Source organism: Gymnogyps californianus, chromosome 11, assembly GCF_018139145.2.
Source record: "Gymnogyps californianus isolate 813 chromosome 11, ASM1813914v2, whole genome shotgun sequence".
In the NCBI taxonomy this organism is placed as follows: domain Eukaryota; kingdom Metazoa; phylum Chordata; class Aves; order Accipitriformes; family Cathartidae; genus Gymnogyps; species Gymnogyps californianus.
The window spans coordinates 2439573-2462586 of record NC_059481.1 but is presented as its reverse complement, the minus strand read 5'-3'; the positions used below and the strand labels follow the sequence as shown (position 1 = coordinate 2462586).

General features: G+C 56.9%; 1 protein-coding gene across 1 annotated transcript in view; it reads right to left on the bottom strand.

The window, feature by feature from the left end:
• Positions 1 to 19707, bottom strand: part of CCDC33 (coiled-coil domain containing 33) — a 44893-nt gene extending 25186 nt beyond the window's left edge. The window contains exons 1-5 of the mRNA XM_050903489.1: positions 19398 to 19707; positions 18555 to 19015; positions 17441 to 17614; positions 6579 to 6742; positions 1618 to 1742 (exon numbers count right to left, since the gene is read on the bottom strand). Coding sequence (XP_050759446.1) covers positions 1618 to 1742; positions 6579 to 6742; positions 17441 to 17614; positions 18555 to 19015; positions 19398 to 19707 — 1234 coding nt within the window. The remainder of the gene's footprint in view (positions 1 to 1617; positions 1743 to 6578; positions 6743 to 17440; positions 17615 to 18554; positions 19016 to 19397) is intronic.
• Between the last annotated feature and the right edge of the window lie 3307 nt (positions 19708 to 23014).

The window sequence follows — 23014 nt, the reverse complement described above, 5'->3', positions numbered from 1 at the left end:
CCCCTTCCCCTTGCAGGTCGTGGTGGGAAGGACAGGGGCAGGATTTACACCCATCCTGGGTTTATATGCACACACACACGCATGCATCCCAAGGAGCCATCGAGAGCATGTCCCAGGCATCCCCAGGAAAGCGAAGCCCCTGGGCAACCGGCACCAACGCAGCTCAGATTCCCATTTAAGAAGCCGGGATTTCCCGCTGATCCATCTAATCCACCTCCCTGGCTCCAGCCCACCCCGCTCAGCTGCCAGGGTGCCATCCTGCCCTGAGCCCTCCCTGCCCCGGGGCCAGCCCACAGCCCACGGGTGGGTTTTGCAGACACTTGCCACCACGGCATCTGCCCTCTCGGGGGTGCCCGGTCCCCGTCTGTTCCCCAACACAGCAGCATCACCCCCACCTCTTCCCTTAATTTGAAGCAAAGCTGCAATTTAGTTGACAAGCAGGAGCAGGAGCTTTTTATCAAAAAAAAGGAGCTGATGGAAGGGAAAACCGCCCTCTCTTTATGCTGCCATCAAGACTTGGCCTTCCCTTCCCCCAGCTTAATGACTGTGCTGAGGCACCCGCCTTAACTCCTGCTTGGCCAACCTGGCGATGCCACAGGTCATGCACGTCCCCAAAACAAAGACGATGGACCAGGCAAGTGCACGGACCACCCTTTCCCGAGCTCGTGCTTTTCAGCAAGTGCTCAATTTATACGGAGATTTTCTTTTTCTCCCAGCCCCTTGTGGAAAGAGGACCAGGGAAAATGTTCTGGGGTCGAGCGAGGGACAAGTGCCTTTTCTGCTAGTCATCACCGATGATAGATCACGCGCAGCAGCCCCACCGGTGGAAACCGTATTTCTGGGCAAGAAAAGGATGGAAACCCTATTTCTGGGCAAGAAAAGGTGCGAGCTGCACCTTGAAATGACAGCTCGGGTCTGAACGTCTTGGGGATGAACATCGCCGAACATCTGGGGGATGCTGGGAGGCGGACGAGCGGGGCCGGAGGTCCCATCGGATCTCCCCGCATCTCTCCCGGTACCGCACGGGGCAGGTCCAAAGTACATCAAAAGCTCCTCGATTTCATGAAGGTCGGGGCCTAATGGGATTAGGTACGATGTGAAGATTGGCTCCCACGGTTTGTTTTGCAAGGGCCTGATTAGAATCAAATCCCGGCCCCTAATGCCATAAGTTTTATTACAATTACAGGCTCAGCGGCCCTGCGCGGCGAGTAACAGCATCATGATGTGGATCCAACCGATACAAGGTGTCGGGGTCGGGATGGCAGCGGGGAAAGATTTGGGGTGCTTCCCCCTGATGCCGATTCCCATGGGATGCTTTGGAGGACACCCGGAGCTCGGCACTGTTGCTTGCTCCATCCTGCAGCACCGTATCTGGGGGCATGTCCCTCCTGGTCCTACCCTGAAGCCACCACAGCCACGCAGGGCTCGGGGCACGGCTTGTCCCCATCACGGCCACCCTTTGCCTGGGTGCTGCCCAGGGTCACCCTTTGCCTGGGTGCTGTTCGGGATCCTTCAGAGCACGGGCTCCGTAATATCCCAAAATTAACCCTTTGAGGAGATGAGTCCCATGTCCCGGTCCCCAGCTTCCCTGTCCCCATGGTCCTCCGATGCTCTCACCTGCCCAGCCCGCATCTTCAGCATCCATTTCCACCGTCACCTCCTCCTCCCAGGTGGGCGCGTGGGTGGGCGCCGAGGATGCACGCGTCGCCGCTGGCTTCTGCTCATTCCCTCTGCTGGTCTTACTGGGAGGAAAAGGGAGGCAAAACAGGCCGGTTACTGGGTGAGGAAGGGGAACGTGTCAGCAGGGAGCTGGGCCTGGGAGAGGGATGAGCACCGTCACCGCTCGGTGCAGCTAACAGCAGCCAGCCCACTCTCCCACCACCCTCAGCAAAGCTCTGCCTCTGCTCGGGGGGGGCTGCGCTGGGGCTCCAGGGCCGGTTTTACTCCCGGCTGCCGGATCCTGCCGAGCCCCCAGCGATGGGGTTTGCAGCCCCTTTTATCCGAAAGGCTATTTCAGACCCCAGAGGCTAATTATCCGGCTGTATTGATGAAGGGACAGGGAGGAGGCTGCTGGGAAAGGAGAGGGAGAAGATTGAATGTTAACGACCACCGTCATTAAACTTGGCAAATAACGAGGCTGAGCAATAATTACAGTGGTGTTAGCGGCTATGGGCCCCGGGTAATTCTTCATCCGTGCCGGTGCAGGGCCATCACCATCAGGGCTGTTTTGGGGTTGTTCCTCCCACTTTTATCAATTGATCATCAATTACTCACGAGCTTGGCTAATGATAATAACGCCCCCCACCACCACCACCATTAGGGGGGCTGGCAGATCTTTTAGGGGGTCTCCACTGCCCAGCGAGACACTTGGTGTTATCCTGGGAGTCCCAAGACAATTGCAGGGTCCCACCGCCTGGTGACGTGGTGACCTCAAGTCCTCTCCATCCCCGACCACGGGGTGAAGGGGGACAGTGACACGGCGTCAGGCCAACGTGACACAGATGCCCCAGGCCTGTCAACGGGTTGCTCTGGATATTAAGATGATAAAGTGTCCGGTGCTGGCTCCTTCAGGAAAGCTCTCGCTGGAGCAGAGCCAACATTGCTCTTAGGAAGAGGTTACCAGAGCACTGTGGTGACTGAGAGCAGATGGCCACCACTTTGCCACCTCCTGGGAGCTGGAGACCCCAGCTCTGGGGGAAAGGAGAAGATAAAGGTCCTTCCAGCTGCAGGGTGAGCTCCAGGTAGTGGTGGGACTGAGCAGGTTCATCCCAGCCGGATGGGAGGATGCTCTATGCTTGCAAGACCTCCATCCCCTCTCGTTGCTGAAGAGATCGGTCTAACGGACCCTCAGCCACACTGCATCCGCGTCCCGTTCTCCTCTCCCATCTCCCACGTGTCCCCTTCCCCACTGGAGAAGCCCACCTGCATCCCGCAGGGATGGAGCCAAGCCGGCCAGCTCTGGCAGGTGGGAATTAGCATCGGGCTGGCATCGTTGTGGAGGGGCCGGAAGAAAATCGGCTCTCCAGTAATGAGCTCTGTGGGGGATTGCTCTACCAGCAACGTGCTCGGAGTCCGAATGAAGCCAGACCTGGACTGGGGGGGTGGGAAGAGGAGGAGGAGGGTGAGAACCGGCTGCTCTGGGCCCCCTTCATTATAGACTTGCCTAAGGACGAGAGAGCATTCAAAAGGAGCTGTGAAGTGGGGAGGGGGTGGGGGAAAACCAACCCACAACAGTACCACACATGGGAATGTGCTTCCAAATCAAATGAATAGGCTGGGGGCAGCAGGAACAGCAGAGAGCGAAGATGGTTTGATGTCTCCTCCTCACCCCAGCCAGCTCCAGACCCGCTGGTGGGGCAGGAGATGGGGTCTGCAGTGAGCAGGCGCTGCAGACAGCTGCCCATGGGATCGCACGCCTTGGGGCAGGACAAGGTTGGGATGGACCAAGAGATGCTCCTCTGATGCTTTACATCCCTCCCCGCCTGCACCGGGGCAGGCACTTCGCTCTGCCGTGCGGGGATGCACCAGCCGCCCACCGCTGCGATAAAAGATAAAGATAAAAGATAAAAACGGCCGCCCCCGGGGAGTTATTACACATCAGCGTCTCGGCTACAGCGCTTGGGGACAGCATCACGCAGCCACCCCGCTGCGTGTGACACTCGGGTACCCAGCAAAGGGCTTGGCAGGGCTGTGCCCAGCCCTTGTAAATATTTATTTATCCGGCGTTGTAAGTTATTATCTCTACAGGGTGAGTTATTTCTCGGGGTCGACATCCCTGCAGAGGCAACGCGGTGGTGCAGGCGCATCGTTTCTCGGGGAAGAAGAATCCCGTGCAGCACGGCCACGGTTCGCAGGACCGACAGGCAGGGTGTTACTTAGGCGGCGGTTGCAGGATCCGGCCCTGGGGAAGGCAGTGCTGCCCCCCACCACGCAGCCCCACTGCGCTCGGTGCTGAGCCTGGGGGGGCTCAGGTGCAGTTTGGGTAAATAAATACAGATAAATAAATCACAGAGGTGTAAGAGCAATTTCTGAAGATTCAGAATGAGAAAGGAAGAATTATAATTTCTCCTCTCCTTTGAGAACCCCAATTTTTACATTGCTCCTGACCCTCTAACCCTGCGACGGTCCATCTTCATCCCACCATGACCTAAGCCGGGTGCTGGGGCAAGGAGGGGACCCCCAAAAACCCCGCTTGGTCCCACATTCCTCACCCCCTTGCTCTGGAGTTATCAGCTGAGTCCCTGGTTTATTTTTCGGCATTTCGCAGAGCCAAAAGGCTTCGCTTGCAGGAACGCCCTAAGCCCTTCCCAGGTGGAGCATCCCATCCGCACCACAACCGGGACCGCTGCCTGCGCAGGCAAACCCGCAGGCGGGGGGACATGGGAGCCCCCATCCCCCAGGCTGGGAGCAGATGGCGCATTCAGCAGCGACCTTGAGTTTCTTCTCTCGGCGCAGAAGAGCAGAAAGGAAGAAGCGAGGAGGTACTTTCACCCACCCGCGGTACTCAATAGAGAGGAGAAGCCGGCCAGAGCCAGGCGCTTTGTGCCGTTAATTGCAAACACAACCGGCTTCGGCGCGCCAAGGTCATCCCTGCATCATGCCGGCCCGGGAGCAATTTATCTGTGCACACGAGAGAGTGAAAGGAAGATGCAGAGCAAATCCACGGGTGCCCCTGAAAGCAGGGAGGGGAGATTTGCTCAGCATTCAGAGGATGAGGAGCAGAGCCAAGCCTCTGCCAAGTCCCCGGAGCATCCCCGGAGGAGAAGCCCCATCCTCTCCAGGGCAGGGATAAGCCAAAGCCCATCAGGATGCCTGTGTGGGCTCTCCTGCTGCTCGAGGTCTTTCAGATTCACTCTGCTAAGCCTTTCCCTCCCCGATCCTCTGCACCAAGAGCTGGAAGCGATGCACACAACTCTGGAGAGCTGTGGGATGCTGAGTCCGGGCACGAGCAACTGGGCACAGCCACAAAGGGCTGGTGTGAGTGGTATTGCTCCCCTCCTCCCATCCCACTCCTGATTTTGGGGGAGATGCTCTGGGTGCCGGCAGTCTGAGCTCGAGCTGGCTCTGCTGGTGGTACCCAGCTGCTCTGGGGGGATCGGCTGCCACCAGGTCCCCACCGGCACATCCACTGACCGCTTTTCCTTCCCATCCGTAAAAACCCACCTTTTAACTGCAACATGCTACTCTCCTTCAAAAGCAAGTGCCCTGAAAAACAATAACTGATTTCTTTCTGCCTTGGCTCCCTCACTATGGTTACTAAAAGGCCCCTCATGTGTCCTGCATCCCTAATACCACCCTCCCCTCCCCTCCATCACTCCCCCGTTACCATGGCAATGCGGTGATGGAGCAGCACCAGAATGTAAAGAGAGACGCAACAATCACACGCCACCCTCGTGCTATCATTTAGGATATTGATGTTTAAATCTCTTGAGATTATCTGGGTATAATTGGTTTATGGAAATAGAGACAACTCCTGCGGTGGAGTTACTCAGGCTGTCAGGGCGGAGAGTGGGTCCTTGGCATGGGGAGGGGTGGGAAAGAGGGGAAGGGGTGATGGAGGGGTGGCAGTGGGGGCTGCCAGCCCACGTGCCAGCCGGCTCCTGCCGGGCTGCAGGTGCAGCCAGCCCCGAAAACCCAACAGACGCTGTCCCCGCGATGGAGAGCCACATCCCTCCTGCCCAGGGAGCCTCTGGGATGTCCGACGCGGCTGGCGCCGGGCACTGTGGAGAAAAGGCACACCGTGCCACGCCGACGGACCTTGGGGCCCCCTTCACCATGGAGTTTAGGGTTTCTACATTCGAAAATGCCCAGCAAGCAACAGTTTGCTCTGCATGCTTGCAGAGAAGATGTTTCCAGGCTTTCACAGCCCCGGCTGCTGATTGTCCTGGCCCTGCTTCCCTCTTCCCTGGCACTGATGCACCCGCTTGCGTACCAGCCTGCCCAGCATTGCCCCGGAGAGATGCCCCAGAGAAACCAAACTCCGCAGCCATGTGATGCTCCGAAGCCACCGACAGCCGCTTTCTCCCCCCTTTTCCAGGAAAGCGATGCCGAAGCCTCTCTGCTTCCTGGAAGGGCTCTTTGGGATCGCAGGCTCACCCTGCAGCAGCACCGAGCGGAGCGGCCTCCCTCTTAACACAGACCAAAGCATGACCGGCTAATTGAGTCCCCTGGCACATGCATAATGCACGAGGAGCCAAGTTCTCCTTACCCAAGCATCCTGTTTTATTTATTAAAACACTCTTTTATTTATTGTGATATCATCTCGAAATCCAGGCAGCATTACCCTGTGGATTCTTTGACATCATTTTATACTTTCAATATTAGGAACGCTTTCTTCCCGGCTTCCCAGTGAGCCAAAATGCCTCGTCCCCTGCCTTCCTCCATCTCAGCGAGGAGTCCCGGCTCCTCTCCCCGCACCGAGCATGCCACAGAGGTGGTGCTTGTGTGTGTCGCTGCTAAAGAGGTTTCCCCCTTCCCTGGGGCTTGCAAAGAGTTAATAACAGGGTGACAGCTCCTAAACCCTTTCGCTGTGTCCCCATGATCTCCGTTGTCCCCCTTCGTGGATGCTGGGTACTCACACAACGACGTACGGCCATGGCACCCGGCCCTCCCGTGTGGCTGGCAGGTTGCTGGCACCATGGAGGGTGACGGCGATGGCTTCCTTCCCTACGCGGGCCACGTGTCCCCTGGCAGCCGCTGGTGCATGCCCAGGCTCCTCCGTCCCGGCGGGGGACCTGGATACCTGCCGGGAGCAAGCGGGAGAGACTTCAAGGTGGGGAGCGGGCTGGCTGCTCCTGCAAAGCTGCAGGCATGTCCCCATCGCTCAACCTCGTCCCCATGGCCCCAGCTCTATGCTGAGAGCCCAGATGGGGCAGATGACATCCCCAGCACATCCCCGTGACCCAAACTTGTCCCCACAACCCCTGTTTAATGCTGAAAGCCTGGATGGAGGAGAATAAGCTGGGGAGATGGTGTCCCCAGCACATCTCCATCGCCCAGCCCGGTCCCCAAGACTTTGTTTGATGCTGAGAGCCCACATGAGGGACAACAAGCTGGGGAGGTGGTGTCCCTGGCACCTCCCCATCTTCCCTGTCCCCAGTGCCCAGCTGCGGCTCCGCACCATGGATGCCACCATGCCACGGCAGGACCACAACGGGTGCCTGGCTCTCTGGGAGGACACCCAACAGCATGAGAGCATCCTGCATGGGGTGAAACCAGCCCAGCATCCCCGCTCAGCGTGATCCCATGGGGGCCAGCTACACCATGGTCCAACCGAAGACCCCAAGCCAGGTCACCAAAACAGGGATTAACCATCTAAAGCACCTCCATTTCCCCCACGGCCCTCTGACCTGCCAACAACCCCTCCCCGGCCCCTGCCATCCCCCTGCTCCCCCTTCTCGCCAGCCCAGGCATCTCTGCAATTTATAGGGACTCCACAGGAATTGGGATCTCAGCCCAATCCGAGGGGGAAAGGGGAGAGCGCGGCGGCTCCCCCCGCCCCAGCTCATTAATTCGCACCAGCTGATGTGCTAAGGAGCAGCAGAGCCGCAAGCTGCCGCTCCTCACCCGCGGGGGGACCGTCCCCGCACCCATCACACCCCGTCCAAGCGAGAGACGGCGCCTTCCCCCACTGGCTGCATCCTCACCGTGCCACCGTCTTGGGCAGCGCGCAGCGTTAACGCGTCTAATATTGCATACTGCTGCGGCTACAAGGGGTTAAAACCCACCCCGCACCCCTTCAGACCCTGAAAAGCAAACCCTGCGTGCATCCTTCCGACCTCCTGCGGTTGAAGCAAGAGCTCCAGCCCAGCAACCACCCCGCGGGCTTCTCAAAGCCGCTGCCTCCAAATCCCCTCCGACGCGTGCCTTTGCCTCCAAACTCTGTAATGAGGGGCTGGTTCGTCCTAAGCCCTCTCCCTTGTCTTTCCAGAGGCCGCCCGGCTGCAGCGGTGATGGGCTTGGCAGCGGGGAGGTGACCCGTCATCGTGAGGGATAACAAGCCCAAACCTGAGGATCGCTTGTGGGATGGAAACCTGGGTGCTCTGCCCCCCGAAAAATATTTAAATCAGCTTTTTCTCGCCCTTTTTTTATTGCTGTCAGCTCAGAAGCCAGCTGGAGCTTGGGGCTGGGTGCTGGGGACAGGCTCGGCATCCGTGACAGCCAGAAAGCGGCACCGAAGGAGCAGAAACACAAAGCTGGGGAGGATTCCCCGACCTGCAGAGAGGATGGGGGGGGATGGATCCCTATCCCACCCCGGCTGCAGCTCCATGGCAATTATCCCCCCACCCAGCGACGTTGATGGAGAGGAGAAATTACAGGGTTTCTTGACCTGATGTGAGATGATACCCATCGCGTCTCCCCCCACGGGCGCAAGCTCTCCCCGCTGGCAGCCAGAGCTGCTCCGCTCCCTGCCCGAGCACCCCAGCTCTCCCTGCACCCCCAAAAGCAGAGCACGGCAAGCCCTGGCACCTTCCCAAGGCTTTTCCAGAGAGGAAGGAAAAAGCGGGGAGCTGGGGGGGGGATGTGGAAGAGCATAAACACCATCCTAAAAAAAAATAGCATGATTTTGCCCCATCCCAGCATCGGCAAAGAGGTCAAACTGCGGGATGGAGGGGGAAAGCACAGACTCGGGTTTGAGACCTCTGGGCTATATCAACACAAGCTGCATCACTGAGGGAGGGAAAGAATGGCTGGGGGCTTCGAAGAGGCAGGGTGCCGGATTTGCAGGCAGGAAGCACGCATGGGTGTGCAGGCAGGGCAGGCAGGGATGCTCTCCCTGGAGACCCCTCTCCCCTTTCAAGAAAGCATCTGCTCAGGCTCTGGCTCTGGAGTTTAAGTGAGTATTTGCACCCCAAATACCCACTAAAAACCCAATCCAGAGGAATTCCAGCTGGCAGAGCTGGGAAACAACCTTGCTTTGAATTGCACGGACACCTCCGAGCTCGCTGATGGAGCCCTGCTCTGGGGGACCCCAGGACCTAAGCTGTGATGCTGGACTGGATGTCCCACACCACACCCTTATTTACAGCTCCAGATGGCTATTTTGGGACATTTTCCTATGTTTTCCCTATTTTCTTTCCCATTCCAGATAACAGAAGCAGGTTTCTTAGCGCATATCTTCATACCCACCACTTATATTTACATCTCCCTAAAAAAGCAAGTAGGTTTTACCGCTAGCAGTGGTTACACCACGATAATTAGCGAGGGGTTTTAATAGCAAATTCACGAGCGGTTAAGGTAAGTAAAACTCAGCAGGAGAACAAACCATTTAAAAATAGCAGGCGTGAACAATGCCAGGCTTTGCAAGCAACCGGTACCAGAAACCCTCAGCAAGGCTGCGATTAACTACCAAAAAAAAAACCCCAGTCACTATTAAAAGCCAGGAGGAAACTCAGTATTTCTTCCAGAAAGGAGCGTGCCTGCAGTTCCAGGTAGAGCCCACGCTTGTTTTTCAGCTCTCTCACACAGCGGGAAGCAATACTTCTCCGTCCCTGCCAAGCCAAGCGCTCTCACCCAGGAGTTTGCAACCTGTAGCTTGCGGAGGCGGAGAAAAAATAAAGTTCCCATGTCCCCAAGGGTCTCAGCTGGGGACACCACATGTTTAAAACATTTTGAGGTCCCTTGGAGCATCACCGACTCCTGCAGAGCATCTCAAGCATCTCACGCAATCCCCTGCCCTGATCCCACGCAGCACCTTAACCCCAAGCCACCCTTAAAGCATCCTTAACGATGATTATTAATTATTCACACTGCAGTGTTGCGGGGAGGTTGATTAACGGTGCCTGAGCTGCCATCATCGTAATTTGTTTTTCTATCAACTCTTTATCATCTCGAAAGAAGCATCGGGGCCCAGGCAGCTCCTCTATAGCAGCGCTCAGCCAAGATTAAATTGCTCCTGGCTGCGAGCTGACAAGACATAAATAGCCTCAAGAGCCCAGCGTTTAGTTTGGGGAGGGCAGCCCGGGCTGGGAGCCAGCAGGGACCTCCAGGCACGGCGCTGCGGGGGCTCCTCCGTACCAGCTTGGCCCCTGCCCACAGCTGGACGCCACAGCTGCATTTTCCCCCTGGCAGAAGGTGGGTGTTTGCAGGGTGCTCCTTGAATTTTGATTTCTCCGGTGCATCGGACAACACAAGACCAGAGGGGAGCGCCTGGGGCTGTACACCTGCAGCATTCACCTCTTCGACCCCAAAAACAACCCTGCCAGTCCTCCTTGGGACGATGCACCGCTGCTCTGCAGGAGAAGACACCAGACCCTCCTGGTCCTTCATAGCGAGCCCCACAAGCCCCCCAGCCCCGGCTAAAGCCAGGAGCGATGCTGCCACAGGAGCAGGGATCCGCTCCTCTACGGTGAGAGCATTCGCAGCCCCGAGCTCCTCCCTGCCCCTGGCAATTTATGAGCAGCTGTTGGGAACGTGTCAGCTTTATCCTCCTCCTGAGACTTCATAAAATAATAGTAGGCTCCATGAGTGAAGATGGACTGGGGCTGGTGTGAGTTTTCCTATGTGATGTCTCCCCAGGCTCCTTTCAAGCCTCCTTACGGCAGCTAAACACCGGCAAGCCGCTTCCTCTCCCCCGGCGGCCGAGAGGATGGGAAATAAAATGCCACTTGGCTTTAAACAAGCAGCAGGATCCGGCCACAGGTTACACCTCCAGCGCTGCGCCATGGGGGATCTGAACACAAGGTAGGGCTGGAGCAAGGCCAGGACATCCCGGAGCCAGGCCAGCCTGAGGGGATGCTGGGTCCCCAGGTGTCCCTTGGGACATCCTAGCAGATCCAGCCACCTCTCAGGGCTGGACCTCAGGGCTCTGGGATGTAAGAGCACACCAAGAGCGCCCGGGACACCACTGAGCATCTCCCGATAACGGGGGCGAGCAGCCAGCTAACGGCCCATCGGCTCCATCACAGCAGCGAGCAAGCACGCACCTCCGGGAACCGGGGAACTGGGATAGGGAGGGGGATTTTACGTGTCATCAGGCAGCAAAACGGGGTGAAATAATTGCTTACAGCAAGGACTCGGCGGCTGATGGGTGAGCAGATGCAGCTGCTTCGTCCAGACCAGCCTTCTCCCAACATGCTGCGCGAGGGACAATTTAGCATCCTGAATTCATGGGTTTCTGGAGGTGGGAGATGCGTTGCACCCCGGCTGCCCCGTGTCCTGGTGTCCCCATATCCCCAGGCTCTGCGTCGGTCCCCGCAAGCCCGGGGTGTTGGGGTACAGGGTGACATCCCGCATCCGTATGGGTTTGCAACCCCCCCCCCAAGCATCACGGCTCCTTGTCTGTCTGCCCCGCTCTCCAAAGCAACCGGAGCCTCGGCGCTAATCAGATTTGAGGCTGTGAAATCTCATTTGAGGCTCTATTAATGCATAGCTGGCATGACACAGGCCCCGGCCTGTCTCCAATGAGCAAAACAAGGAAAGCAATCTAGCCGGGAAAAATGCATCTCCCGGAACAAGCTCGGGGGAGCCGGCCAAACGCAATTACAGTTAAAAGGAAGATTAAAACAGTATCAGCACTCTTCTTCCTCCGACCCCTGCTCCCGCTCGTGGGAGGGGAGCACCGAGCTGCACCGACGGGCATCCCCAGCACCGTGGTCCTTCAAGCAGGGATGCAATTGCAGCGGGATGCTGCCCCTTCAAAGCAAAGGGCTTTTGCATGATGCCACAGTCTCCCCGCATCGCTGGAAGGCACGTGGGCTCATCCACGGTTTGCTGATGCAGCAGGGGAAGGTGCTATCCTGCTGGGTCCAGCCGCGGATGCTTTCTCCCTCTTTGCTCAGACACCGCTGAGGTTTTCCTCCCCGATGCCTTGGAGCTGCTTGGCATGGGGTGGGAGGAGAACACAGCCCCCCTGTAATGACACCTACAATTAGCATCTGACAGAGAAGCTCTTGCCCTTGAAAAATAGCCTCTAGGATGACACAGAGGTGGGCACGCAAGGCGGGGAACAACCAGCAGCTTCCCAAATGAAAGGAGCCGGAGCGCACATGGTTTCCATTTCTAGGAGCTAGCAAGCGTCTCCTCCCCCCTGCAAAGGCTCTAGACTCTGGCAAGCGCAGCTCAAAACACAGCCCTAAGATAAACAGCCATACGGTTGGAGAACTTCAGCTCCACCAATGGCCCCAGGCAGCCCAAGCTTGTTTTTGAAGCAAACCCAATTGTATTACAAGGGGTATTTCCCAACACCTTCACGGCAGCAGGTTCAAACCACCCTCCAAGGAAAAACACTCAAGTGGTTAAAGCCCTTTAGTAGCTCCCCGGCAAAACAAAAGCGAGAGGAAGAAAAGCGATGCAGGAAAGCAAACACTGTTTTATTCATCGTTTCATCCTGCCAGCCTCAGCTCTCCCCGCTGCTCCAGTAACCCCCATTGCTGCAGGCGGACACCGCTGCTCTGCTCCCATTTCCCAGTCAGCAGCTGGGACGGGGGGGGGATTTTTTCCTTGGATTTTGGCTGAGCTTGATGTATTCTTATTATTATTATTTTTAAGCAAGTTGTTTCCTCAAGGGGACCCTGCGGGAGCTCATTAGAGATCACAGGGCAGTTTCGGGGCGCCGGGAGGGAGGATGCTCTCTCCCATCGGCACGCAGGGATGCTGACTCTGAGCCGATTTCCCTGGGGAACCCCATTGCCGCCGGCCGGGAATCCCTTTGGGCTAAAAATTGCCAAATTCATTTTGCTTCCATTTATGTAGAAAACTCCCAATTCACCTGTCAAATAATTAAATGGGCCGGCAGCCCAGCACCGCCTCGTCTGCTCCATTAGGAGAGTTTTACACTTTCTATATTTATCAGTGGCACCAGTGCAATTTCCTCCCCCCCGCCTCTTAAAATGGAGCAATTTTCTCTTTTTAACCCCATTTGCTTTTCTCATCAAGGCAGTTATTTGACACTTAAAAGGGACATGATGACTTAAATTGCAGGAATTAGAGCTAGCAGCCGCTCCTTTCCTGCCTGCGTTTCCTCCGAGCATCCAAAGAGTTTGTGCTTTACGGACAAGCAAATCAAGAAGCAGCCTGGAAAACCTCTTGAGGATCTGTCTTCTCCATCCGAGAAGATTTTTCTCCATTTTAGCTAAGAAAATGTGAATTGCCACACTGCATTGGCCCGTTTCCATGCCAGATCTCCACCTGGGCAGGGAGAAGCATGCAGAGAACGGGACTTTTGGACCAAGCAGGGCGGCCTCAGCTCCCCAGCGTTATGATAGGGGATATCATTTCCTTGCAATACTAGGAACATGCATTTTCACACCCAAAAAAATCATCTTTCAGTAAATCAGAGCCATGCAAGCAGCACCTCAAAGCTATTTGCCTCAGGTCTCCTTTTGCTCCCGGCTCCCTCCGGCACGGAGCGGGGATGATCAAGGGATGCCGAGAGCCGGGGCGCTGCCGGAGGAAGGCGAAGTCCCCGATGAACCCGTCAAGGCGCGCTCCTCCCTGGGCTGACAGCTTTTCAAAGCCCTACAAATTGCTCGCCGAAGCGGCGTTATTCATCTCGCCCGCATCCCGGGGCGAGCCCTGCCGGCAAAGTTTGTTTTTCAGCCTCATTGGGCTTGCAGTGAGTCGAGGCAGCTCCAGCCCCTCACCCCGCCGTCAGGGCGGCAGGCTGGGGAGAAGGGCTGGACCCCTGCCACCTTCCCTGTGACGGCCGCTGTCATCGGGATGAGTGATGGATGAGCCGGCCGGGGGACAGACGGGAGACACACGCCATCCATCACCCGCTAACAGAGACCTCTGCCCCAGCCCTGCCGCTCCGGTGATGGGAAGACAGAAGCTTTTATCCCCCATCGTCGCTCAGCGAGATGGGGCACATCGCGAGGGCATCCGCATCCCGGGGGCAAGCATCCTTGCCCTGCCCCTGCAGCCCTGCTCCCCCTACCACCGCCGACAGACAGAAATGCAACTTCTCAGCCCAAAAACATCCCCCAGCCCCTCGGCAAAGCCGGATGGTTGAGCCAGGCTTGCCATCGGGTCAGGGTTTGATTTGAAACGTTCAGGAGAGGCCAGGGCTGGGCTCTGCTCCCCACCGAAAAGCAGCAGAGCTGGCAAACGAATTCGGTTCACAGCCTGTCGTTCACATTTGACCGGTGGGGAAGGGACTCCTGAGATACCCCCTGCATGCATTAAGGAAGCCCCAGCCTGATCCCCACCCCCCCAAAAAAGGGGCCAAAATTAGTCCAGCTGCGGCTCAGACTCCCCCAGGGCCCTGTGCCTGAAATGCACTCCGTGCTTGAGGAGTCACTGCTTTACTTTCTGTATCCTGCTTAAAAAATGAAGGTGAGCTTTATTCCTGAGCAACTTTTTTGCTCGTCCCTGTGATCTGTGTTACACCAAGTCACTTTGCACCCGCGCGCGCTTTGCTAGGCAACCTATTGATCTCCACGGGGAATCCATAGGGATAAAGCACAGTGTAAATGGAGCCAGGAGCGGTTTTGCTCCCATTTTTCAGACCTGTTGGAGCTCCATAAGAAAGTCACAGCTGGCCTTGCACGGCGTGGCTGGGACGTGCTTACCAGGGGAAGCACCAGCTGCGTCTCACCCAGCTGCCTGGTCCCCCCGCGCTCTTGCAGCCTGGTAAACAAGCGCGAGCGAGCGGGAACCCAAGCTGTGTGCAAACCCATTTGTTTGCTGCGGAAAGGCTGCGATTCCTTGTACCCTGACAGCAACAGATTGCTGTTTTGGGATGGGCGCCTCGCTGCCAGCTGGTCCAGGGAGACTGGAAACAAACCATCTTCTGTGGGCTTGCAACCAAGTCCGACTGCCAAGGAGATCTCCAAAAGCTGGCTCCTTCCCCCCAGCACCACGTAGACCTGCTGGAAGTGAAATGGGAATGGTTCCCGGAGGAAGGGAGCGACTTCTGCTGACCTGGGGGCTGATTCCCTTTAACTGAGCCCTGTGCTCTGCTGCAAAGTCCCCAAGGGTCCTGGTGAGCCCAGTCCCCTCGCCTCCATCCCTGCCACGCTGAAGGAGGAGGTATCCCTGGGGCTGACAGCTCCAAGACTCAACCTCAGCCATCCCAGCGACTGAGAGATCATCCATGGCACGTTATCGATCTGCTCGGTGCCGTGCCCAGGTCCTGGGACAATTAGGGAGCCGTCTGGCTCCGCAAGATGCGCGAGGCCTTTGAACAGCCAGCAGAGCCTCCCGCTTCGTGCCTAGGAATACATTATCTGCAGATTGCGGTGAGATGAGAAAAATCATTATCCCTGTGCCTTGGCCTTTCGGGTGGAGCTCAGCACCCATCCATCACCCCCACCGTCCCGCAGATGAGATGCTCGGCACGGAGGCAGCGTCAAGGAGCTGGTCCCCCACTGGGATGCGCCCGCATGTCTTTCCCATTTGGGAAAGCAAAACAGATGGATGCGATATCCCGGCATCCAGATTTCTCAGGACGCCAGTCCAAGCAGCAGCCCTGCGATGTGACCCCTTGCCCCTCAGAAGTTGCCCCTCTCCATGCCCCAGCATTACTGACTCCCCAAACTATTGATCCCCCAAGTCCCACCTGACTTTAGGAAGATATTTAGGCTCTCTAACTTCAGTTTAGGGTTCACCTTCACCATGCACTGCAGGATCAACATGTGATGCTTTGATATGCTCAGGTTTGGACCCCCAAGAGCCAAAACTGCTCCAGACTGACAAGCAACTCCCATAGCTTCAGCTTGCTCCGGGCTGCAGTAGCCCAGGAGTGCTTTTGGAGATTAAAACTCCCTCCTAGCTCCACCTGGTCCACCCCCCCTTCCCCATAACCCAGCACAGCTCAGCCACCCTCCAACACGTTTTCCATCACTCCAGCCCTCCCAGGAGGGCGGGGAGCCAACATCCACCCCCCCCCACCCCCCCCCCCCCGCTGCCTCTCAGCTTTTGATTTTTAAATAAAAACCATCCTGGCAAATACTTGCCGGGTGACATCAGCAGCAGGTGATTTATTGCATTCCCTCCGGGGGCCCAGGAGCAAAATTGCATTTGCTAATGCCTCGCCTTACGCCCCTGGCCCGGCTCCGCATCCCGCTCCGCATCCCAGCTGATTGCTATCGATTTCCGCAGCTCGAAAGAGTTTCCGTCTAGACGTTTGCTGAGCAAACTCAATCAGGCCTCGCTAATAAGCGTTTCTGGCCAGTAAATTTTCGGCTGATCGGGGCGGGGATAGCACATCCACTTGAAACTCAAGAGAGGCCAAGTGCTGCGAAAGGCGAGGCGTTGCTCCAGGGTCCTGAGGGTTTGCAACGCTCAGCATCCTGCCTGCGGCGCAAGGAGCAGGCAGCTGCCCTGGAGAGGGGCTGGGCAGATCAGCAGGGCTCGGGCACCTCATAACTCCTGTGAAATACATGGATCAAGTGCCTCAGAGCCATCAGCAAACGCATTTCTCCTGTACAAGGGAATGAGCTGAGGCACGAAGGTGTCCTGCAGCGCTGCAGCAGCAGGTAGCCCCCGTGCAGGGCGCACCGCAGGGGAGAGGGATGCCAACCCAATTTTTACCCTACAGCCACACCAGCGTAGTCACCAGGACCAAGAAACCCATGTCCAGCATTGAGGACATCCTTGTGACTGCACCCCAGACACAAGCCACCACCTGTGGAGTCCCTTGTCACCTCTCCACCGCAGAAGCCCTTAGCTGGGGGGCTAAGTAAGGGCTGCCAGCCCCATCCCTGAGCCAGCAGCATTTGCCGGTGGCTCAGAGGCTGCAGAAGACCTTGCCGTCAAGCCCACCATCCCCAAGTCTCCCACCAGCTCAGCTGGAGGACACAGGGGACTCCCTGGAAGGAGAGGAGAGCCCAGAGGATGCCTGGGGAGGGTTCGTGAGATCAATCCCCCATCTCCGGTGCTGTAATTCAGCTTTCTCAAGCAATGTTTTCACAGATGTATGAGACACCTCTGAAAGCAGCATAGACAGCGTCTTCATCAACGGACGTGTTATTCTTACAGCAAGATGCAGGAAATGGAGCCCCTGGGGTAAGGGTTGTCTTTTTTTCCTTTATTTAGACAGCTTTTATCGTAACTAAGGAAAGAGAAATGCAGCCTCTCGGAGTGCGTTAGCCCTGCCCTATGGTTTCTGCAGTTTTTAGAAGTCTAGATTTGAGCTGCAAAGATGAAATATTTAAGAAGTGTCAGCCCCAGATGCCCGCAGTCAGCATTTTAAGAGCTTCTAGGTGACACCACCCGCTGCCTGAGGACAGTCAGCTTGCAGGGCTGCCTTTTGGTACTAGAAATGCAAAGTTTGGTGTCTCGTTCCCCCAGCCCCACGACCAGGCTGGGGACGCGATGGCCTGGGAGCAGGAGGAGCACTGGTACCCAGGCTGAAGCAGGGACAGGATGGAGGTGGCCACGTCCCCTTGCACCCCTCCATCTCCTCTCCAGCACCGCAACGCTCTAATGGGAAGCTACTATGAATAATAGCATTTTGTTATTAATTTAGGATGGTGTCTTCTCCTCTGGCTACACTCACCTGTGCTGGCGAGGAGGTCAGATCCGGGCTGTAGCCTGGCGAGGAGAGGTGGAAGCTGCTGCGGCTCAGCGCTCGGCTTGGGGCAGGCACCGAGGAAGAGGAGGAAGGATGCTCGTCTGCTGAGTCACCGGGGAGCTCCGGGGAGGAGCTGAGCACAGGGTCAGCCCGCAGCCCCTGGGAGTAAGAGAAGGGGTTTGAAAGCCCAGCTTTGGGGTCCAGCACTCCTTTCCCAGTCCCCCCCGGTGTCCCCCATACCATCTCCCCCCACATCCCAGCTCCATCCTCTAACACTTGGGCTCAGGACCTCACCCTTCAAAGGCAGCACTTTTGCAAGAAATAAAAAAAAAAGCCACCTAAACCAGCCATAACCACCCCAACAACATTTATTTTAGACTTAGAGACACTCACACACACCCCCCCCACGCATCCCTAAGGATTGCTCCTCCACAGCCCCAACCGCCTCAGGAAAAAAAAGAAAAGAACACCCTCCCTGGGGGTCTCTGCCGGAGAGGCTGCCCTGCGCCAGCCAGGAAGGTGAGGGGGAGTTTGGGTGGGTTAAGCAGCGGGGTTGAAGGCTCTGGTCCTGCTGCAAGTGCTGTGGGTGAGGTCTGGGGCAAGCTGGAGGTCTTGTGCTTGGTAGGGGATGGTTAACGCTGTGTTGGAACATAGCGGGGTGGGCAGAGCTGGGTGACTACCCCATGAAGGACCTTTCCCTACAGCTCTGAGCGTGGTTTGACTGCAGAACCCTCTTTACTGGCTTTGCTTGGGTGGTGGCTGTCTCGCCAAGACCCTGCCAGCATCTTGAGCTTGTCCTAGCTTGCTCTTGTCCCCGACAAAGAGAGTCCCTAACTTTAGTGGCAGGCAGGGGACAGGCACCAGGCTTCTACCCAACGATGCTGAGGAATGAGGGAGGGGAAACTGAGGCAGGGCTGTGCTGTTTACTAAAGACTCCCCTGAAAGCCATAGAGACCTCTCCCTTTTTGCTTTTACTCCAGCTGGTGCCTGTGTGGGGCCACCTAGCTAGCCTAGGGCCAGATCCTGTCCTAAGCAGACTGGTATGCTCTTGTTTTGCTGGGGCACGGGATCTCTGACCCCCAAATCTGGGCTCTCCTACCTCAGGGGAGCGGGCACGGCCCTCGGTGGGCAGCGAGTGATAAGCGGACTCGGGTGTACGGAGCGAGCGGCTGGGGACAGGGATGTCCAGGGGTGAGGATGCTGGGGCTGTGCCTCCTGCTTGCTGGTCCTCCTCCCGGGTGCCGGGGGAGAGTGGTGGGGCTGAAGCCAGCGTGGTGGGTGGCCGGTGCTCGTGCAGGGATGCGGTGAAGGCCAGTCGGCCGCAGTGCATCGCCGGCTGCTCGCTGCCCACCCGCAGCAAAGCCATCACGGAGCTGTAGCGATACCAGTCCTCGTCCCTCCCGGCGGAGAGCTTCATCCGGGGCTGGTTGGTGCGGGGGTAGATGGCAAAGAAGGCTTCGCCCACCTGCCTGCTCCTCCTCATCCTCTCTGCCCTCCCGGGGAAGTGCAGGGCCTCGATACGGAGCCGCACATCATGGTTCTTGTCGTTCTTGCAGAAACCTGCCGGGAGTGGTGGGGGGTGAAGTCTTGCTTAGGAAGGCTGGTGGTCCCAGGAGCATCTCCTGGGCTCATCCATCAGCAGCCCTGGTTAGCTCTGCTCTGTGAACACTGGCAAATGGGTTATCCAGCCTGGATACATCTAGATCGTGGGTGGGGGTGTTTGCATTGTTGGTGGCGTTGGCCCCACTCTCCAAGCTGGACCTGCCCCATCCACCCCACTAAGCTCAGACAGCTTTGACTCCAGCTCAGGGTTTTGCTGCAGGGTTGAAGGTGTGAGCACGATACAGTGGTTTGCAAGCCTGAGACAGGTTGTGCTGCTGCAGAGCCATGCTCCTGGGTCACCTCCCCTGTCAGCCCATCCCCGTGGCATCCAGCCTCTTACCTCTGGGCAGGGTGAAGGTGAATTTTTTCCTCTGGAAGGAGTAGATCTGGTTGAGGTCGCTCTGCTCGATGATGTCGGTGGTGCCGGTGCTGCTCTGGATGACATCCTTGCTGTTGATGCGGAGCCGGACACCAGCGCCGGAGCCTTGCAGCAGCGGGTTCTCCACGGTGAGCCGCAGGGCGTAGCGGCCCCGCTGGTTAAACTGGGCACTGACCACCTCAAACTCAAAGTCCAAGGTCTTCTCCTCAGCCTTCAGCCGGGAGCGCTGCAGGGTCAGGGGGATGCGAGGCTCCCCTGCCTTGCTCGCCATGGGGGCAGAGGTGGGATCTAGAGATGAACCCTCCGTGATAGCAAGGACCTTGCAGGTCTCTGCCCCAGAGCAAGCCCTCCGGGCAGCCTGGGGCAGGTTTCTGAGCCAAGCGGGCTCTGCTGCCGCTCTCCCTTTCTCCTCTCCGGCGGGGAAAGTGCCTGGGGGTGCCTTTGGGTATGTGTTGGCTTCACATCTATGCAGGCAGCTTTCAAAGGCAGCAAAAAAGGAAAAGAAATCCCCGTTCCTGAAAAAGCATCCTTCGGTGCCGCAGGGAGATGCTGAGAGCTTTCCTGCCCCTGTGCAATGGCAGGGACAGGGGCTTTGAACTCCAGTTTGTTTGCTGGGAAACCAGGTAACTAGATGCGAAGCGGTGGCTGCCTTCCAGCAAACAGCCCGGGATATCCAGGGTGGTGCCGAGCGATGCAACACAGGCACGTGTGTGCATACAGGGTGTGCTGGGGGGGGTGTGCATCCCTGCAGCGGGGATTTGATGGCTCCTCGAGCCCTTTTCCTTGGGATATTCACCACAAAGGGGGTTGCTGGATGTTGCAGAGCCTCCAGGAGATGCCGGTGTTGAGGATGGTGCAAGCCATGCCAGTTGCTCCCATGTGTTGCTGACCCTCGTGGGACAATCCTGCTCCTCCAGCACCCATGAGCTGTTTGCTGGATCTCCTCCTGATGGGACTAGGCAGCCAAGCCTGCAGCCATGTTTTGGTTTGTCTCTAAGGCAAGTTTTTAGCTGGGTTTGCTTGTGGCACGGGGTCAGGCAAGCCAAGGGAGAGGAACAGGATGAGCCTGGGGAGCAGTGCTTGGCTGTTAGATCAGCTCCCAAAAGGGACAGGGGGCATTCACCCACCTAATCCTAATGCCTGGTAACTTTGCAGACAAGCCCAAGGCAGAAACTGCCCCATGACTTGAAGCATCTCTACAAAAAAAAACCAGTTGAAATGGTTCTTTGCGTGCATGGCTTGGAGACGTGCATTCGCAGCCTGCCCGGGAGCTCGCTGGGCTTTGGGCACCAAGGGATTGACCCAGAGCTGGGGTCTCGCTGCTGCAGTGAGGGCTGGGGATGTCCTGAGAGTCACGGTTGGGCTGCAGAAGGGAAATTGGGGCCGGTGGGGTGCCTGCATGCAGGTCAGGAGCCTTTCAGGGGTGATGTCCTGAGTCAAAGCTGGCTGCAAAGGGGTTTTGGTCCAGGTCTGCTTTCCTCCAGCTCAGCATTACATGGGCTGCTCTTTCCTGCACAGGAGCGCGTGTTACTGGCTGGTGCAACTGGAGCTGAGCTCCCTGCCTGCTAAACCTGCTGCCGAGCCAGCTGAGCATCCGGAGGTTAGTCCCACCAAGGATATTTCGGGACTGACATCAAGGGGGTTGATGATCTGGGGCGGGCAGGAGCTGGAACGGCACAGTCTGATCCTCGCCAGGAGCCCCCTGCCCTGTCATATCTCATTCCCCCATTGCTGCTGAGAATAGTGCGTTCCCACAGCTTTCGGGATGTTTCCAGTGAAATGTGAGCCGGAGCCGGGCTAGCAGGTGGCCCTTCTCTAAGACAGCTCCGCACTCCATATAAAAAGCCACATTCCTGTCTCTTCACGCTGGTGCAAGCTTGAAACAACAAGATTATCCTCAGGGGGAGCGGGCTGGGGGATAAAAGAGCATCTGAGACCCTGGGGCATAAGACTTTTGCTTTTTTCTAGCATGGGAGCTGCTCAGGGACCTGCAAGGCATCCAGCCAAGACCTGTACCAAAATCACTGCCTCCAAGAATCCCTTTGGCAGGGTGCATGGGCCATGGATGGACTCACGGAAAATAAATCCTGGTCTCCCGCACCTCCCTGATGCTTCCAGGGAGGCTGGTTGTACCTCCTGGTCCTTCCTCAGTTTCTATTTGGGAAAGAAAAATACAGGTTGAAGTCTTGAGGTACTGATCCTGAACACAACCTTGGCTGATGCATTTAACCTCCTGCTATGGTGAGGATGCTGCGGAGGTCAGGATGAGGACAGGAGGGAAATGGGTCATAATTTAGGGGGTTTTGGGCACTGAGTTGGGTTTAACGGGAAGAAAAGGGTGCTCTGTGTGGCGCTAAGCTTGAGCTGGTGAAATGGAGCAGGGGGGTCATTCCCCCGCCAGTCAAGCCTGTCGGGAAGAGTGCTGATGTCTCCAGGGTGCTTGGATATGCTGGCGGCTGGATTGCTTCCTTGAGAGGGCTGAGAGCATAAACGCTTTTAATGCTGTTAGAGGAACTGGTGGTTCTTTCCCCTGATGGCTGGAGACTGCTTGGTGCTCCCAAAGCAGAGCTGCGTTGGAGCAAGGTGGCTTCTCCCAGCCGAGAGCCCAAGTACGGTTTCAACTGAGTGTGTGATGCTGCTCTGAGCCGTTTCACCTACAAAATCGTGGCAATCTGGGCTGCTAGTCTCATCTGGAGGTGTCACTGTCGTGCTTATGTGCAGCTGGGACTTGCTCCAACCCCCCTTGCACCCCCATACCATGGTGGGGACCCCGTGCTGCTGAGCTGGGCTCTGCTTCCCTGGGGCACAGCAGCAGGAGTAATCGTGGTGATCAAATTGGTGTCTGTGTGAAGGATCGTGCCCTGGTCTTCAGCTCCCGAACGCTTCTGAAAGTTTACTCTGCCTCAATTAAAACCCTGCCAGGCTCTAATGTGGGGAAATGGGAGCTATTTCATCCTTAACTAGCCTGCTTAATTTCCTTCCTGCCCTTGTGCAAACACATTATGGAGCCGCTGCTAATGACAGCATCATCAAAGACTAATTTTCCCATAATCTAATCTAAGGCACAGTTCATTCACGCAGCATTTTCCCAGCTGTACCAGAGGTGCACGTGCAGCGTGCAGCAGGTCTGGAGGTGCCGCTTCCATCGTGCGAACGTGGCACCAGGCACAGCCAAACCTGGGCTTGAGACCCTCCCTTGCCCCCCCCAAACTAAATACCAATTTCCATGGCTCTATTGGGAACGAGGTTGATTCATAGGACGGTGTGAGGTCTGTTTATTTTGGCAGCCTGTGGATTTTTGTTCTGTAAAATGAAAGGTGGCCTTTGATGGCTGGAGCTCTGCCTGTGTAATGAGCTCGAGGTTTGGGTCTGGAAAGCTGTGTAATAGTGATGAGAGCTGGATGTTTTGGCCAAAGGTGGGTTCCTGCTGTCCTTAGCTCTGTTCTTCCATGCAAAAGTCCTTTCCCTTAGGGAAGGGTGCCCATAGGCACGGTGAGAGGCAGTGATTTGCTCGTGGCTGCTGGGTTGTACCTGAATCTCAATGCTCCAGCACCTTATCCAGTGTCAGAAGATAAAAC